At 40.3% G+C, this 19,372-nt stretch overlaps 1 protein-coding gene across 2 annotated transcripts in view; it reads left to right on the top strand.

Annotated features, from left to right (window-relative positions):
- The window catches only part of NME7 (NME/NM23 family member 7), a 255,456-nt gene that overhangs the window by 84,724 nt on the left and 151,360 nt on the right, over positions 1-19,372 (top strand). For both annotated transcript variants that reach the window (XM_078441321.2, XM_078441322.2), the window contains exon 7: positions 954-1,059. In XM_078441321.2, the coding sequence (XP_078297447.2) occupies positions 954-1,059 (106 nt within the window). The remainder of the gene's footprint in view (positions 1-953; positions 1,060-19,372) is intronic.

Genomic DNA, 19,372 nt, shown 5'->3' with positions numbered 1-19,372 from the left:
ATTAACACTTCCTGTGATCTTGCAATCTTTAAATTCGTTGATAAATGAGTATTTACTTTGAGGCATTTGTTTTAGGTGCTGAAAGACCTACAAAGGCATGCAGGTTAGTTACTTGCTGCAGATCTAAAACTTGTGAAGGGCAGTTGCCCAAATAGCCACAGTTTTGACTGGGGACGTCACAGAAGGCCTCCTGGAGTCGGTGATATTTGAAGTGGCCCTTTACACGTTGGTAGAGTCCTTTGGAGCTTGGGACAGAGGGACTTATGGGGAATGCTGGAAATAACAGTAGGAAAAGCTTCAGGCGGAAGGCATTTATCTGAATAATTAAAAGAATTAATTAGTGTGACTGTGTTTGTGGCTGGTTCAGATTGCTGAGTTGTCATCTAAGGGAACCATGGACAAAGCAGATACCATAGCCTGAATCTGGTTATAAAATAGAGCTTATATGATTTAATTGTATGCTAGAATTCTAGTAAGTTCATTAGTTTAAGCTAATTAGTTAAAACTAATTTCGCAGTTCTGATTTTTAGATACTAATCTGTTTCTACAAAGAATTCCTAGTTTTTAATTTCACAAATTTTAATAAAAAGTTTAAAATCGGACCTGTGTCTATGAACTAATGCTTTGAGGAAAATAAGAACTTGATATTCATTACTTCCAATCTTCAAAGTATGTTAAGATGTTATTAGTTTTAATCCTAAGGCAGAATGCTACATGTCCTCATTACTTTAATTGTACTTTTTTTTTTTAGATGATCTTTTGATTCCAAGACTTAAAACAGGGTTCGGTTCATCAGTCTTTGTAAAAGTCATTTTTAGAAAATTTGAAGCAAAGAGTTTTCATTATGAAACTTTAAAAGTAATCCTGTCGTTTTTTTCCCCCTCTCACATTAATAACCTAGGGGTCCAAGATAAGAGATTACATATGCCAGAGTTATTTCTTTTTGTCTTTAGGAAACGGAGTTATTTTTTCCTTCGAGTGGAGTTTGTGGACCCGCAAACACCGCTAAATTTACCAATTGCACCTGTTGCATCATTAAGCCCCATGCTATCAGTGAAGGTAAGTGCTGTGTTAAATACAGTGTATCCAAGTACATTTTGTTAATAGGAGCTTATTTTCTTAGTTCATTTTTTGATGTATTTCACAGCAGAAATGAAAGTATCATTTTAGCATTTTTTTTCTTTGAAGCCACATGAATAAAGGTAACACGAGTGGAAAATCTGTCTCCACTTATATTTATCTGCATATGTGTACCTTTTTTAAAAAGGCGTTCCTTGAGGTGCTGATCGTGACCATGCGTGTCCTGTTTAAGATCTTGATTCCTTGACTTTAAATCCGCCTCCTCCCACCACATAACCGATTTACTTAATTCACTGAAATAGGTCTTAAAACAATGTCTGCAGTATGCCCTGAGAAAGCTGGAGAAACTTCCTTCAGTTCTTAGTATATGAAACAAAGTTCTGTGAATACAGAAATACATATTTGTACATATACATACATATACACATGTGCACATGTGCAGAGATAGGTAGATACATATATATGGCTATATACTGAGAGTGTAAGCTTTTTTCTTTATTTTTCTTCATCTGTTTTATTCTGTTGTGTGCATTTTTGTGAACTATTCCCAATTCTTTTGAAAATGAGATGGATAGAATTGAAAAGATTGCCCTTAAAAAAAGTAGAATATTCTGAATAATAAACATAGGTGAATGGGTTTTTTTAGTTGTTGTCTTTTTTTTTCCCCAAGTATCAAAGCAATTCGGGTATACAGTAGAAAATTTGAGAATAAAGTGAAAAAGGAAACAGTAAAAGTTACCTGGTTTTCCATTGTCTTGACATTGTTAATACTTTTATATTTCCTCTAAATTCTTTTCTTCTGAATATGTGGATGTGTGCATGTAATTGTTGACATGCATTGTTAAATTAAACGTGTTGAATGACATGTAATTGTTAACATGGTTGCAATGTATGTCCATAGGATATTGTTTTAATTTTAGGGAGCATTTTGGATGCTCTTAATTCTTCACGAATATTTTAATAGTTGTACACCATGCAGTCATAGAGATGTAGCATAATATTTGGCTACTTAGGTTGTTTCCAGTTTTTTGATGTTAACAATAAAGTTTTAAAGAATATCTTTGTACATGAATATTTGACAGTATCTCTAGTCATTTCCCCTGGCTAGTTTTCTAGAAATAGAAGTATTGGTTGAAAGGATATGAAGATCTTAAAGATCTTGTTGCATAATTAATACTTCTTTAATTATTTAGGAAGTACTTTAATACCTTGTAAATCCTTAGGACCACAGTTATAGGGAGCTAACATGCACGATCGGTAACGAACATTTATGGAGACCTTTCCACCATGTGCTAGGCCGTATACCGAGTACCTTATACATTATCTCCTTTCGTCTTCATGTCAATTATGCCAAGTAGGTGGATATATCATTCGTTTCCAGATAAGTGAACCGAGGCTATCTGAGAATAAGTTATTTCCCCCAATATAGAGCAGGGAATCTAGGATACAGACCTGGTCTCTTCTACCCTCCACGTTCTCTCCTCTACGTATACGACTCCACAGCAAGATGCTTATGGTAACACGGTTAGCAACACTTCCACAGGAAGGAATGATAATATTTGAAAGGGCTGGTGTTGACAGGCTATGAAAAACAAAATTGGGACTTTATGTTGCATTCATTTTCTTACCTTGGGATGAATACACACACACACACACACACACACACACACATGCACACACACACACACGCGTTTATACCCAAATATGCACACACACATGTGTACACATACATACATACATGTATACACATACACATACATAATATGCACATATATACATATATAATACACATGTTTTATTTTATTATTATGTTTATATGTTATGTTATGTATAAATAAAGTTTATTTATTTATTTGGGGCGCCTGGGTGGCTCAGTCGGTTAAGCGTCCGACTTCGGCTCAGGTCATGATCTCATGGTCCGTGAGTTCGAGCCCCGCTTCGGGCTCTGTGCTGACAGCTCAGAGCCTGGAGCCTGTTTCAGATTCTGTGTCCCCTTCTCTCTCTGCCCTTGCTCTGCTTGTGCTCTGTCTCTAAAAAATAAATAAACATTAAAAAAAAATTTTTTTTTTAAGTTTATTTATTTTGAGAGAGAAGGAGAGCATGAGCAGGGGAGGGACAGAGAGACAGAGAATCCCAAACAGTCTCTGCACTGTCAGCATGGAGCCCAGCACGGGGCTGGCACTCATGAACCACGAGATGATGACCTGAGCCAAAACCAGGAGTTAGGTGCTTAACTGACTGAGCCACCCAGGTCCCCCCCCACACACGGTTTAATATGATGCAACAAATTCTTCTTGTTTAAAAGCTTCAACTTCATTAAAAAGCTTATACCTTTGGCATCTTAATACATTCAATTGGGTCTGCAACTGTTTTATTTTTTTCTAAGGAAAAGTGGGATGCATGGAAAGGCAGGAATAAAATAGGATTCTAGTAAATATGGTTATGTACTTTATTAATTGGATAAATAGAACTGAAGTAATGAAAGTGATTAAATGAATGGTGATGTCAAAATGATTTATTTTATTTATTTATTTATAAGATTGGCTATGTTTCATGTATTTATATTTGATACATAACATTAGAGGCATATGAGTTGATTGAAGGAAATTTTGTAAAATCTGGTCAGATGGCAGAATACTTTTAACGTTGGCATTTTGAGGCCTTTGTTTTTCTTTTCTTTCTAAATCTCAATTTTAGGGATCCTTTTAGACCATTTTAAAATGTGTAATTAATCCACTATAGCTTAGAGTTAAATTGTGGCTGCAGTGAAATGTAGTTCAAAACCTCGTGTTGAATTTATTGTTAGATTTACGTGGGCCCTTTCAAGTGCTGGCATATGTTTATCTTTTTCTATAAGGATCTCACTTCCCGGTGTATTTAATTTCACCTGTGGTCTAGAATAGGTATGAGAGAAGAAGGGATTTTTTAAAAAGGTGGTGTTGATGGGTGAGCAGTTGAAATAGAATTGGGTCATTTCCTTCTGTTGACTGTCACCTTCCCCGAAGAAGTCCAGAATAGTTTCAGCCAAGCAAACCTGTTGCTTAGTACAGTGAGAACACGCCTTGATGGTCTTGGCAGACTTCACTAGGGAGAGAGAGTGGGCCTGTATTGTAGGGTTTTGGGTGTGACCTTTAGAGATTTAAGGTGGGTCTTGCACTGATCTGATTGAAACTGGGTAAAGTTCATGATCTAATAGTTTAGGATTAGTGGGAACAGTGAGACAAAGCTCTTAACCAAGTCTTGTTAAGTACACAGTTCTTGGATAAGTGAGTTGTTTGTCCAGTTGAGGGAATACTGTGGACTGTTTGAGTAGTCTATTGTTGGGGCAAATGGACTTTTGGGAAGTTCCTGAAGCAAACAATGAAGTTATTTACTGATTTATAGTCTTATCTTCGGGTAAGAATTTCTTGGCACAAATAATAAAGTCATGTGGATGTAGGCAGCCTCAGTTCTTAGCCCTATAGTTAATTTGTATGGATGTGGAGGTTTACTTCTCCTAAGAGAGCTAGAAAAAAAGAGAGCTTAGTTTGCAGATGAGGTGGCGGGAAAAAATGATGGGGTACACTTGGGGCATCTGCCGTGTTCCTGTACGTAGATTAAAGTACATTTTGTCACTTGGGGACTCAGGATTTACAAGGGAAGAAAAACAAGGAGAATGTTCTTATGTTCTTTTTTCTTTCTTAATTTAAAAGCTATACAATGTGTTTGTTTTGATGTCCTCAGTATTATTTCCATGTAGCTAGTTTAATTCCATCAATGAAATGAATTATTTTTACTCTGAAATCAGGCTGTGTAGGTTTGTCTTTTGGCTCTGCTGCTTACTAGCTGTGGGAAATTGCATTAAGTATCGAACCTCTTTGTCCCTTGTTTGCTTATCTATCAAATAAGTATAATACAGCACATCGTCTTAAAAGGGTAACTGCAAGGATTAAATGCACTGACGGCAACAGTTAAATGGCTAAATGATTAATTAAATCGTTAAATGTCAGGATGCATGTGTTAAACACAGTGCCCAACTCTTAACATGCTCTATGTGCTCGACATTCCTACTATTATGATTACTACTCTATTCGTACTGTAATTTTTCCCTCAGGTTCTGGTTCTAATTTAAATCCATGCAGGAGGCTCCTCACTTACCTCTGGTTGATTCAGCAGTCATCAGCAGTTCCCTATTCCATTGGGCCATTGTGGTTGGCCGGGGGGGGGGGGGGGGGGGGTGGAGGGGGTGGGGGAGGTGGGGGGGGTGGAGGGGGGGGGTGGGGAGCAGGAGGTGGCAGCCAGTGCCAGGATGGCTGCTTCTGCCCTTGTGTCACCCAGATTTAGCCTCTGAAGTACTAGAGTCCTGAAATTTTGTTGGAAAATTTCCCTTCTTATAACGGATTTAGGCATTAAACAGTTTTCACTGCGTTTTTCATAATACTCTCCTCCCTGAAATGTCATTTCTCCCATAGTAAAGTGAGTCAAGGTGGTTTCTAAGTTTCCTCTCAGCCTTGAAATTTAAACCCAGTATTCGGTACCTCAGTGCTGTGTTTTGGCTGTAAAATTAATGCTATGTTCATGAAGACTGTTTCAAAGCATGTTGGATTTTATTTTTACAACGGTATGGAGAGACAGTGTTGGGGTCTGCTTGCATTTAATTAGTTGGGAAGCAAATTACTTCTTCGAATTCTGGCCAGTTGACAAATTTACCCCCGAGTTGACTCTGATATGCTAATTAGCACAGGATGAATACCAGCAAGGTCGTGTTTATCAAGTTTTTCACTTTTTAAAATTGGGTTATTCTTACTCAGACTCTCTTGCAGAGTTTTCATTTCCGCCCCAAATGGTAGTTTGATGCTAGGTAGGCCCAGAGCCCCATAAGACACGTGCCACCAACTTGGGCTGCTTGAATTGGTTAAGTTCTTAACTTTTTGGTGTGAGATTTCCTTCCAGTAATTCAGCCCCTGGGACCCTGTGGAAGAGGTGTGAAATTTTTGGGTGCAAAGACATTGGACGGAAACATCGTAAATCTCACTTTGTGCCAGTGAAAATTCCTGGAGTGGGCCCAGTTTTCCTTACAATGTCACAGTTTTGGAGTTCTGTGAATGTTTTATGTTCTATCTGAAAGAGTAGACAAAACACTGGAGGGAACTTATAACAGATGCACCAAGTACATTGAACTACACATAAGACCTTTGCCTTTGAGTGCGTTGAGCGTAGCAGCATGCATTCTCGAAACACAAAATTAGAGGCAGTGAAAACACCTAATAGATTTGTAGGTTATGAGGATGTTAAATGAAATCAGTGATTTTTTTAAAAAGTTTATTTATTTATTTAGAGAGAGAGTGTGAGCAAGGGAGGGGCAGCGAAAAAGGGAGAAGAGCGGATCCCAAGCAGGCTCCTCACTGTCAGCCTGGAGCCTGACGTGGGGCTCGAACTCCCGAACCGTGAGATCATGACCCGAGCCAAAACCAAGAGCCGGATGCGTAACTGACTGACCCACGCAGGTGTCCCTGAAATTAGTGATTTAGAAGGAATTTCAAGAGGCAGTGAAGCATCCGACTTCGGCTCAGGTCATGATCTCGCGGTTTATGAGTTCGAGCCCCGCGTCAGCTCTGTGCTGACAGCTCAAAGCCTGGAGCCTGCTTTGGATTCTGTGTCTCCCTCTCTCTCTGCCCCTCCCCTGCTTGTGCTCTGTCTCTCTCTCCTTAAAAAATAAATAAACATTAAAAAATTAAAAAAAAAAAAAAGGAGTTTCAAGAATTTTGCTGGTTTAACGATCCTGAAGAAGTAGGTGTGTATTATTAGGCTATTAATTTTTTTTTTATTTTGAAATAGTGAAATTTTGTTTGCTAATATGTTTCAAAATCTAATAGCGTTTAAAGTAAAATATAAGTCCCGAGGATTGTCAGCTGTGACGACTTGACTGAGGGGTAGAGGGAAGATTGAAATCTGGTTAATGAGACACTTGAAGGGCTTTTCTCAAGGATAGCATCACAAAAACAGTTTTAATAGTAATACCAGCTCACATTTGTGGAGTGCGAAGGACTTTATGTGAATTATTTTATCCTCAAAACTATAGCATAGGGAGTATTTGAAGCGCATGTCACACTGAGGAAGCCCGAGCAATGAAACGTTAAGTAACTGGCCAAAGTCACTTGCTGGCCACCAAAGAGTCAAAGCTCTTAGGTGGTGGCGTTGGGATATGCACCACGTTTGCCTTCATTCTGTCGCATTGTACCATTTTGCCTCTACATGGATTATCACTTAGACCATCTAGATTCCCATCATCACGTTTGATGGGTTATTAACCCATTTTACAGGTATGGAATCGAAGCATTAGAAGACATAGTTAACATCCTGGCATGCCTATGGAAAGCCATCATGGGTAGAAGGATATTTAATAATGGGTATGAAGGGTGATTTTAATTCCTAACATCTTAACCAGGTGAAAAATACAGTTTAAGATAGGACTTAGAGAAATTATTGCTGTTCTGGTCAATAATGGCAGTTAAGAGATAAAAAATAAACAAGTTCTTGAGAATTCTAAACTTAGAATACCTCCTTAAAACTTTTCTAGTTAGATGTGAGTAGTGCTTTTTATATTCTTGAAGGTGTTTAGTCGCTAAGAGCAGTCCTTGTTTGTTCTTTTACATTTCAAGAATCTACTTTTTGGGGTGCCTGGGTGGCTCAGTTGATTACGCCTCTGACTCTTCATTTTGGCTCAGGTCATGATCTCACAGTTCGTGGGATCGAGCCCCTGCACTGGGCTCTGTGCAGACAGTGCAGAGCCTGCTTGGGATTCTCCCTCTCTGCCCCTCCTTGGATCTCTCTCTCTTCCTCAAAATAAACAAAGAAACATTTTTTTTTTTTTTAGAAAAGAATCTACTTTTCTTAGGTATCATTTATTTACACTTGTTTGAGGTCACTCTCCCTTGCTTCTGCACTCCAGTGCCACTGTCTGCCTTTCAGATCCCCAAATACCCCTCACCCTTCTCTCCTTGAGACTCATTCCTTGCTTTCCATTTGCATGGAGTGTGTGTGCCCTCCCTCCTCCTTCCCCGGCCGCAAGTGTCATTTCCTCAGGGAAAGCTAACCTCACACCCCCAGAAGATACTAGGTTCCCAACTGACATGTTCTTTTAGCATTCTGCTTTTCTTCGGAGCCCTTAACGCAGGTTGCTGTTATATATTAATTAGTCCACATACTGTATATTATATAGTGATTTTTGACTAATGATTTTGCGTGCCTCCTCCACAATATTACAAACTGTGATGGCAGAAACAGTCATTCTTCTCTAAATATTTTGCACTCTTCATTGTAAAATATTTTCTTTTTTTTCTTCCTTTTTTTTTTTTTTTTTTTTTTTAGCTCACGTGTTATTTCCTATCTACACATTGTCAGAGAATGAGGTCTCTGTGATAATTGGTTCTTTGAAATTTGTCGATGTCCTTTGTTACTTAGTGCATGGTTAAATTTTAAAAATATTCCCAGTGTGTGCTTGAAAAGAAGGGTATTTGTCGCACTCTTCTCTCTTTATATAGAAATAACTGTTGATTCAAATCTGTTGTTCAGATCTACATCCTTTCTCCATTTTTTTCTTTTTTTGTCTGGTTGATTTATCAGCTTCTGAAAATAAGTTTTTAGACATTCTCCCATGTTAAAATTATTCTTGTTATGAATTTGTCAGTTTCTCCATTTAATTAGGACTGTTTTTGCTTTGTATATCCTGTAGCTACATTGTTATGTATGATTATTACATCTTTTTGTTTATTACTTGGTGTCCTACTTCATTCTCATTAATGGTTTTATGTTGTTTACCTTAAACGTAAGGTGGCATATCCTTTTTAAAAAAATTTTTTGAGCCTTTTGCTTCTAATACATGTCGTATAGCCACTATGGCTAAATTTTGTTTTATTTCTACTTTTAAAGATTTTTATTTTTTCAGTCTTAGGATAGTTGAATTCAACCTCTTGCCATTTATTAGTTACTGATCTATTTGGATTCCACACATTCCAAAATCGGACAGATGTGTTCATATTGATTTTGTAGAGTGCTGGCAGGGCTCTTTGAAGGTAAGCAAGCTGGCAGCTGTCATTTTCTTCCCCTGCCCCCCCGGCATAAACACAGAGGCACCTGCAGGAGGCGGGGCTACACAGACACCGGTAGCCTTGGCCTAGGGCTGAGAGCAATTTTTGCTAAAGCTGTGTGCTCACCGCACCCAGCCCCTGCACGCACAGCTGCCCCGTGTGCCCCACCAAGGCACAGCGTGGCACCCAGCCCAGCTGTGACCTTCGGCTACCTTCCTGCACCACGCCCAGCCACCAGGTGCACAGCTGCCCCCGCGTGCCTTGCCCAGCCACCGCACCGTGCCTAGCCACTCACCCTCAGCCACCACTGGGTCACACTCCCAGCCCTGCGCCCCTGGCCACCCTGGCACACGGCCCCCGCCCGCCGTAGTGCTTTTGGGGATCCAGCATAGGATTAGTGGCCCCGTGCAACTTTTGCTAACATTGTTGTCCAGTTCCCAAGTTCCCAGGGTGCACACCCCCCTCAGAGCTGGCCTACCTGGGTCCTGCTAACAACACAGAGAGCAAGCACAGCCCACAACGGAGAGTCAGTGTAGGCGACTGCTCTGAAAGGAAAAGTGACTCAGATACAACAGCAGGGCATAAGCAACACACAGAGGCTATTCTCCGGAAGTGCCAGGTTCTGGTGCACAGGGGACATTGCACTGCAGGGCACTGTAGGATCTCTTCTTCATAAAGTCACTACTTGCAAGAGTAGGGGACATAGCTGACTTCCTTAACATACAGAAACAGACACAGAGAGGCAGCCAAAATGAGACAGAGAAATTTATCCTGAACGAAAGAACAGGACAAGGCACACGCAGAGATCAAAACAAAACAGATATAAGTAACATGCCTGACAGAGAACTTATCTCTTTATTTGTTATTATTTTTTTAAGTTTATTTATTTTGAGAGAGAGAGGGAGAGTGAGTGCGTGTATGAGTGGGGGAGGGGCAGAGAGAGAGAGGGAGAGAGAGAGAGAGAGAGAGAGAGAGAATCCCAAGTAGGCTCTGCACTGTCAGCTCAGAGCCTGATGTGGAGTTTGATTCCACGAACCATGAGATCATGATCTGAGCCGAAACCAAGAGTCAGACGCTTACCTGTCTGAGCCACTTAGCCACCCTCCCACCCTGATAGAGAATTTAAAGCAGTGATCGTTAAGAATAATCATCGGACTCGAGAAGAATGGAAGATATGAGCGAGACCCTTAACACACGTATGTATATATATGTGTATTATTCAGCCATAAAAAAGGATGAATTCTTGCCATTTGCAACAGCATGGATGGAACTAGAGTATCATGTTAAGCGAGAATAAGCGAGAAAAGTCCGTCAGAGAAAGACAAATAGCATGTGATTTCATTCATGTGGAATTTAAGGAACAAAACAAATGAGCCAGGAAAAAGAGACAGAATACGAGACCAAGAAATGGACTCCTCACTATAGAGAACAAACTGATGGTTACCAGAGGGGAGGTCGGTGAGGGGATGGGGAAAATAGGTGATGGGGCTTAGGAGTGCAGTTGTCATGGTGAGCACCGGGAGATGTGTGGATTGTTGAATCACTGTATTGTACACCTGGAACTAAGGTAACACTGTATGTTAACTGGCAGTAAAATAAAACCCTAAAAAAAGAGAAAAGGCTGTATTTAGCAAATGATAAAGAAAAGAGAATGCTTTCAACAGCCACTGATGGAAATCTTTTTTCATCTTTTCAGTTATTGCTGCGAGAATGTTATTTTTCCTTTTCTTAACTTTTATTTTTTCATCAACTTTATTGATGTTTAACGTCTATAACCATGCACACGTTCTAAAGGTACAGTTCCAGCAGTAGTGTCTCAAACTCTGAGTTTAGAAGTCCTTATTTTGTTTTTTTTTTTTTTATATGTTGGTTTATTTTTGAGAGAGAGACCGAGAGAGTGAGAGGAGGAGGGGCAGAGAGAGATTGGGAGACTGGGAGAGAGAGAACCTCAAGCAGGCTCTGTACTGTCAGTGCGGAGCCCGACGTGGCCGATGTGCGGCTCGAACCCACAAACCCCGAGATCGTGTGACCTGAGCCGAAACGAAGAGTTGGACGCTTAACTGACTGAGCCACCCAGGCGCCCCAGAAGTCCTTCTTAATGTATGAACTTGGTCTTATCTAATGGCTCCTTCTTGGAGACTGGTGGAGGATGAATAAATGGTGTTGATTGTTTGAAGACGTTACCATGGGAGAAGCGAATGGATTGATCCCAGGCTTGCCTGTGTGCCTTTATGATTATAGGCTATCAGTGAAAAAGCAGTGACAAGTCGTCATGTCCCTTCCCTTTGGAAATCAGAGCTTGCTCTTCACATCTGACTGGAATAAAGAAATGTCTGTTGCTAGTCAGCCAAAGCCCTAGCACTTAGCAACTGTGATGTGCACATGAGGAACCTTAGGCTGTCTTTAGAGCCCGGTGATGTGTAGGAGAAACCACAAATCTATACTCATCTGTCTGAATTAGCGGCCACAAGAATCTAAATAAGGGAATGGCAAGGAGCTCAGTGAAAACCCTACATGGCAGGGTTAATTTAACGTACGGTGTTTGGAAGGCCTCGTATGCTTCTGCGGCTTGGCATTTACTGATTGCGTGACCTTGGAAACACTTCTTGGATGTCTAAAGCCTCATTTCTTTTAATCTGCAAAATGGGGGTGGCGGTACCTACTGCCATAAAATAAGTTCATACCGGTGATGCAGTTTCCATAGCAAATGTGCAAGGAAATTAGGTATCAATAACCACAGTTTTAGAGATTATATCACATGATACATTTAAAAAAAAAAAAAAAACTCGGTCAGTAGTGATTCCTTTATCTATTGCTTTAAAATAAACCATCCCCCAAACTTAGTTCCTTAAAAACGATTTTATTGTTTCTTAAAATTCTGTGGATCACCTGGGCTCCGCTGGTGATTCTTCCGTGGCACACGTGGGGTCACTTGAGTGGCTTCTTCAGCTTGGAAGCTGTGCAGGAGCTAGAACATTCAAGATTGCTTTCCCCCCTCCAGAGACTCTTCCCTCGTGGCCTCTCATCACTCAGTAGTCCACCCTGGGCTTCTTTGTGGCATGGCTGCTGCCTTCCAAGGAGAGCATCTCAAGACCACCCTCCGCATGTAAATGCTTATCCAGCTTCTGCTTGCGTTGTGTCTTTGTGTCTCAGTGGCTAAAGCAAGTCGCACGGCTAAGTCCAGAGTCAGCATGAGAGGGGATTGTGCGGTGCACGAACACCAGGAATTATGGCTCACTGGGTACCACCAGTGTGGTAGTTTCCTTCAAGTGATATAAGGCACCCTGAGACCTTAACGTACTTGGGATGTGAAACTCAAACCTGAATCCACGGTGTTGTGTCACGAGTATGGGAGACCGTGCTTCTCAAACTTTAGTGTGTGCTAGAACCACTTGGGCAGACTTTTTAAATTCACCTTCCTGGGCCCCAACTTCAGTAGGTTTGGACCAGAGACCAGAAATGCGCATTTTTAACAATCTCACCAGGTTGTGTTGATGAACACCCAATTTGAGAACCATTGTATCAGGAATTTTCAGGCCAGGGAACACGGTGCATTTCCTGTCGTGATCAGCCTCTGTCAGAGGCCAGCCTTACGAAATTTTATATCCAATGGGAGTTTCTTAGTTCCTTCTCTGGGAGAGGTTAGTAACCGCCATGGTTAGGGGATGGTTAGGGAAGAGGCACCTCTTGGATTTCAGTTGTTCCAATAGCTCAGAGGTAGGCCCCTTGGTTTTTAGGTTGATGAGAATTTCTTGGAATGATGGAAAATTTGGGTGGCCGGGACACTCTGTTCTACCAAAATAGCTTCTCTGATACTCTGAATTCTATGCAGCAGTTGTTTAATCAGAATAACAGATAAATTTGATCTGTGGCTAGGCAGTCTGTAGATTGACATTTGTCACTAATGAGATTGGAATGGAACCTAGTTTCACTGAAAGAGCATTGGACCAAGTCTAACAGTAAGGAAAATGGCTTCTAAAATAGGTGTCCGAAGGTCACAGTGTATATCAACAACAGCCAAATTATGGCAAGAGCCTAAATGTCAATCAGCTGACGAATGGATAAAAAGGGTGTGATACACACACACACACACACACACACACACACACACCCCGACCCACCCACGCACAGTGGAATGAAATCTTGTCATTTGCAACAATGTGGATGGAACTAGACTGTATTCTAAGCGAAATAAGGCAATTAGAGAAAGATAAATATCATCTGATTTCACTCAACAAACAAAATGGATGAACATAGGGGAAAAGAAGGAAAAATAAGATAAACAGAGAGGGAGGCAAACCAAGACTCTTAAATGCAGAGAACAGTCTGAGGAAAGATGGGTGAGGGGATGGGCTAAATGGGTGATGGGCATTAAGGAGGGTACTTGTTGGGATGAGCACTGGGTGACATATGTAAGTGATGAATCACTAAAATCTACTCTTGAAACCATTATTACATTACATGTTAAATAAGCTGGATTTAAATAAAGTTTAAAAAAAAAGAAATGATACAACCTAAAAGAAAAAAGTCATAGTGCAGTTTTTTTTTAATCTTTTAAAATGTTTGTTTATTTTTGAGAGAGAGAGAGCATGAACAGGGAGGGTCAGAGAGAGAGGGAGACACAGAAACTGAAGCAGGCTCCAGGCTCTGAGCTGTCAGCACAGAGCCCACGTGGGGCTCAAACCCATCAACCATGAGATCATGACCTAAGCTGAAGTTGGACATTGAACCGACTGAGCCACCCAGGTGCTCCCATAGTGCAGTTTTAAGCTTTCATAATTTCAGAATTTCTTTTATAGTCTATTTTTTGTATTCCGAATAATATTTAATTTTAGGTTTATGTTCTGATAAATATTTTAAAAAGCATATTATATAATTAAACTTTCAAATCATATTTTATTCTACATTTGGAGCATTCATACTTCTGAGTTACCAAGACCTACACTAAGACTTGTGAGAGACATCCTGCATGTGTATTACTTAAGGGATGATGTTTATTGGAAGGAGGATCGTTTCATTTGAAAATAAATTGGAAACTTCATTTTCCCATTCCTTTTTTTTCACTTTTTTATACTTCGGCATTCAGCCGTCATTATACAGGGAATAATGTTATCGAAGCAACTTGACACATATACCTTTGAGATATTGATCTGTTGACCAGGTTCTTTGTATACACAGAGACTTCTAGGAGGGACAGGAGGATCAAGGCAGGCTCTTATGCAGAACTCTGATGACAGAGTTCTCCCCTTGCCCCTTGCCTATTTTACATGCACTGTCTGTTAGAGGACTGTGTAACATACGAACTCTGTTAGAGGACTGTGTAACTTACGAACTCATGAGAACTAACAGCATAGCTAGACAGGAGGTAGACTCCAGGAAAACATGTATCAAAGTTTGTAGCAGAGGTAGCTTGTTCCCATTCCTTTGCCTTGGAGGAACGCCTAGTACTGGTTTTCTGTGTTTGTGCCTAACCTGTCCTCTGCAGAAATGCCTGTGTAACTGTACAGTGGCCGAAGGAAGACAGGAGTTTCTTCTGCTCAGGCTGTGGTCCTGCTCTTTGAGCTGCTTCCTTCCTCCAGCCCAGGAGCAGCACGTATCCCTGTAGAGGTGGGGTCCATGGATCCAATGCACATGCTGTTGCTTTATCAGGACCGGTTTTAAAAATGAAAAGCCAAGGCAGCATGAGTTCATGTTGTAAGACTTTAGGATTGATTCAGCTTATATGGCAGATTATAAATGCTGAACCTCTGACAATATAATTATAATTGCTTCTTTTTTAAAAATGTTTGTTTATTTTTAAGAGGGAGAGAGACAGAGCATGAGGGGGTGGGGGTGCAGAGAGAGAGGGGGACACAGAATCCAAAACAGGCTCCAGGCTCTGAGCTGACAGCCCAGAGCCTGACGTGGGGCTCCAACTCATGCACCATGAGATCATGACCTGAGCCGAAGTCGGACACTTAAGCGACTGAGCCACCCAGGTGCCCCATAATTATAATTGACTCTTATGAGGGAGAAAAAAGGCACGCATCTAAAGAAAAGATGGTAAAGGTCTTTGAAAAGCTGGGGTTTCCAGGTGACATGTTAAGAGATGGGAGGAGTTGACACTTCTGAAAAATGCTGAAGGGACATGAATGCTGTACCCGTTTTTGGAGGGGATTGTTAATAAATGGTAGCCTGCTTTTCTACACAGTCACACCTCTTCTTACTCTAGAAACCCTGTGGTTCAAGGCCCTCACATGTTTTGGCAGTTAGTTCATTTGGAACCTATCACCGACTTACAGCCACTGCTTCTCTGTGTTACAGGTGGTGGCTTGTGTCTGCGAAACGGAGAGTGGGTTGCTCGTCCTAGTGACTTCTCCAGACCTGTTCTGGTGGTAGTTACTACAGAATAGCCTAGTTACCAAAGGAATGGTTGGCAGTGTCTCTTCAGGATAATCCTGATGATTTCCATTCCAGCAAATTGGAGAGAGCCTCTGATGTGTTTGAAATCAGTCGTGAAATTTGGGGTAGATTTATGCTGCAGACACTCTGTTCTGTTTTTCTTATTCTTGAGAATATCCTAGATTTGAGATTAGAACAACTGGAAGCCAAATCTTTTTCTTTTTCTCCATATTTTTATTTAAATTCCAGTTACTTAACCTGCAGTGTAATACTGGTTTCTGGTGTAGAATGTCGTGATTCATCCCTTACATACAACACCCAGGGCTCCTCCTTAGTGCCCATCACCTATTTAACTCTTCCCCCCGCCTACGCCTCCCCCCCCCCCCCCCCCCCAGTAACTATCAGTTTATTCTCTATCATTAAGAGTATGTTTCTTGGTTTGCTTCTTTCCCCGCTGTGTTCTTTGTTTCTTAAGTTTCACATATGAGTGAGATCATATGGCATCTTTCTTCTTCTGATTGACTTATTGTGACTTATTATTACTATGCTTAGCATAATACTCTCTAGCTCCATCCACATCGTTGCAAATGCAAGATTTCTTTTTTTTTTTTTTGTTTTTGATGGTGGAGTGATATTCTATTGGATATATATACCACATCTTTTTCTCCGTTCATCAGTTGGTGGATAGTTGGGCTCTTTCCATAATTTGGCTATTGTTAATAGCGGTGCAATAAACATTGAGGTGCATGTATCCCTACAAATCAGTACTTTTGTGTCCTTTGGGTAAATACCCAGTAGTGCAATTGCTGGATCGTAGGATAGTTCTATTTTGAACTTTTGGAGGAACCTGCATACCATTTCCCATAGTAGCTACACCAGTTTGCATTCCCGCCAACAGTTTAAGAGGGCCCCTTTCTCGGCATCCATCCTTTTGTTTCCTGTGTTGTTAATTTTAGCCATTCTGGCAGGTATGAGATGATACCTCCTTGGTTTTAATTTGTTTTCCCTGCTATTAAGTGATATTGCGCATCTTTTCATGTGTCTGTTAGCCAGCTGTACGTCATCTGTGTAAAACTGTCTATTCATGTCTTCTCACTTTTTTAACTGGATTATTTGTTTGTTTTTCGGTGCTGAGTTTTAGAAGTTCTTGATATATTTTGGTTACTAACCCTTCATCAGATATGTGTTTGCAACCATTCTGTAGGTTGCCTTTTAGTTTTGTTGATTGTTTCCTTCACTGTGCAGAAGCTTTTTATTTTGATGAAGTCCCAATCCTTTTTTTTTTTTTTTTTTTTTTTTTTTTGCTTTTGTTTCTCTTGCCTTAGGAGACAGATCTAGTAAGAAGTTGCTGCAGAAGCCAAATCTTCCTAAGCATCAGGCTGAGTCAGAAGATGAAATTTCCAGTATAATTTGTACGGTGTTTGGCTTTGCATTAATGACAGTTTTCATTTAATATGATCACTGTTAATGTGATTCAAAACACATGCCTCAAATTCTTCATAAGTATGGTGTGAGCAGATATATATTGATATCGATGTCGATCTATCACCAACTTGAGTGCTTGAGGAAAAGTCATCACTCTAAGAAAACCATCTAACATAGGTAGATGATTAAATAATGTTGAATGTTTTCTTTAGGAACTGAGTTTTTTAGGTGTTGGAACTACCAGAATGTTCCTTTTAAGGAATAGACACCAAGGAGATACAAAAGTGGGTAATGCTAAGTTTTAGCCAGGAATTTATCTGGGTAGCTTTTACTGGCATTTGTCTCGTATTAATAGAAGTAATCTACATTGCAGAAAATTTAGAAAACAGAAACATGTTTATTTTAAAAACCACTTACTCCCACCATGTAGAGATTCCTTTTGCAGTGTGGCACGTTCTTCCTTCTCTGCTGTGTTCCATAATCATAAAGTGAGCAAAATAAGCAACACTTAAGGATATATGCCATCTAAGTCTATTCATATAAAGTTCAAATATAGGCAGAAGTCAACTGTGTTTTTTATGTGTTTTAATGCATCTGTATGTAGTAAAGAATAGAGAAATGCATGGAAAAGGTTATTTCAGTCAGGTATTCACTGAGGGGAGAAAGGACAGTGATTGGGGAGACACATACGGAGGGCTTCTGGGTGCTAGGAGTATTTTGGTTTTCTTACTTTAGTGGTGGTTGCCATAGATATTCACTTTAAAATTGTTTATGAAACTGAACATATCTGTTACATATTTTCCACCAAATACATACTCTTTATATTTTACAGTAAATACATAGAAATTGAGTGAGGCATAGCATAGATGGCATAGTATGTATTTCAGTAAAACAAAGGTTGTGTCTGTACATTTGTATGTGCGTTGAATATTTTTAGAAGAATATATAAGAAATTCTAACATTGACTGCTTTGGAGAAGGACTGAGATGCTGGCATGGGGGGGAGACACTTTTACCATTATGCCCTTTTATTTCCATGTTTTCTGATGAAGAATGGTCTTAAAAATTAAGTGATAGAGGGTAAGGAAAACTAAGACAAAAATACAAAATTTAAGAATTTAACACCTCTCATGGAGTTCCTGAGTGGCTCAGTCAGGTAAGCATCTGACTTCGGCTCAGGTCATGATCTCACCGCCCGTGAGTTCAAGCCCCGCGTCGGGCTCTGTGCTGACAGCTCAGAGCCTGGAGCCTGCTTCGTATTCTGTGTCTCCCTCTCTCTCTGCCCCTAACCTTCTGTCTCTGTCTCTCTCAAAAATAAATAAACATTAAAAAAAAAAAAAAGACTCTGTAGGTTTGGAGTAGTCTGATTAAGGAAAAATGTGACTGAAAGTTAAAATCATAAGGCTTTTCAGGTCACATTACGTTTTTTCATGGTCAGGAAAATGGTTTTTATGACACCCTTCTGTCCTCAGACATCTGGCTCACAGCCCTGCTTCTCAAATGTTGTGTGCACCTAGGTCACCTGGGGGGCTTGTTAATATAAAGACTCCGAAGTGTCCAGTTGAGTAGGTCTGTATTTTTGTCAAGTTCCCAGGTCATGGTCATGCTATTACTGCTAAAGTGGGCACTACATTTTGAGAACCTCTAGATGGGAGAGTTGCCCCCTACATGAGGACTATCCTGGAAAATGGAACAAAAACGGATGCCCATACCCAGGGCAGGTAGTATATGCTTCCAGAAGACAAGGGGCAGAAGTTATATAATTTGTGGCCCATGTTGTGGAATTATGTCTATTTAAAAAAAATTTTTTTAATGCGTGTTTATTTTTGAGAGACAGAAACAGAGCGTGAACAGGGGAGGAGTGGTGAGAGAGGGAGACATAGAATCTGAAACAGGCTGCAGGGTGCTGTCCGCACAGACCCCGACCCGGGGGCCTGAACTCACAAACTGAGAGATCATGACCTGAGCCAAAGTGGGATGCTCAACCGACTGAGCCACCCAAATGCCCCCAATTATATGTCTATTTTTAAGCCTGTCTATGAATGACAATGTAGGTCTTAGCCGAGGAAATCAAAGCCACTTAAAATCAGCAGAAGAAACAGTGTTCTTGAAGTAGATAACTACATTTGTGCATTTCCTTTAACTGTGACCTGGGGTAGCTAGAATAAACAAAGATCAATGTACTTATTTTTTAAAAACGGGACAAAAGACTGGCTTTGAGAATCTTTTTCTTTCGGACCTTTTCACAAAAAAGGAGGCCAACAATGGAACTCATTTTAAGAAAGGGAAAAGATTTCTTTGTTTTGTTCATGTTGGAGCTAATAATCGATGGTTTGAATTACTTTTTCATTGGGTTTATCTTTTTAAGGCTAACAGATTTCCGTCGATGAATTATAAGATGTATAGCCCTTGTATAAC

Source organism: Panthera onca, chromosome F1 (genome assembly GCF_046562875.1).
Source record: "Panthera onca isolate mPanOnc1 chromosome F1, mPanOnc1 haplotype 2, whole genome shotgun sequence".
Lineage (NCBI taxonomy): Eukaryota > Metazoa > Chordata > Mammalia > Carnivora > Felidae > Panthera > Panthera onca.
This window is presented reverse-complemented; position numbering and strand designations above follow the sequence as displayed.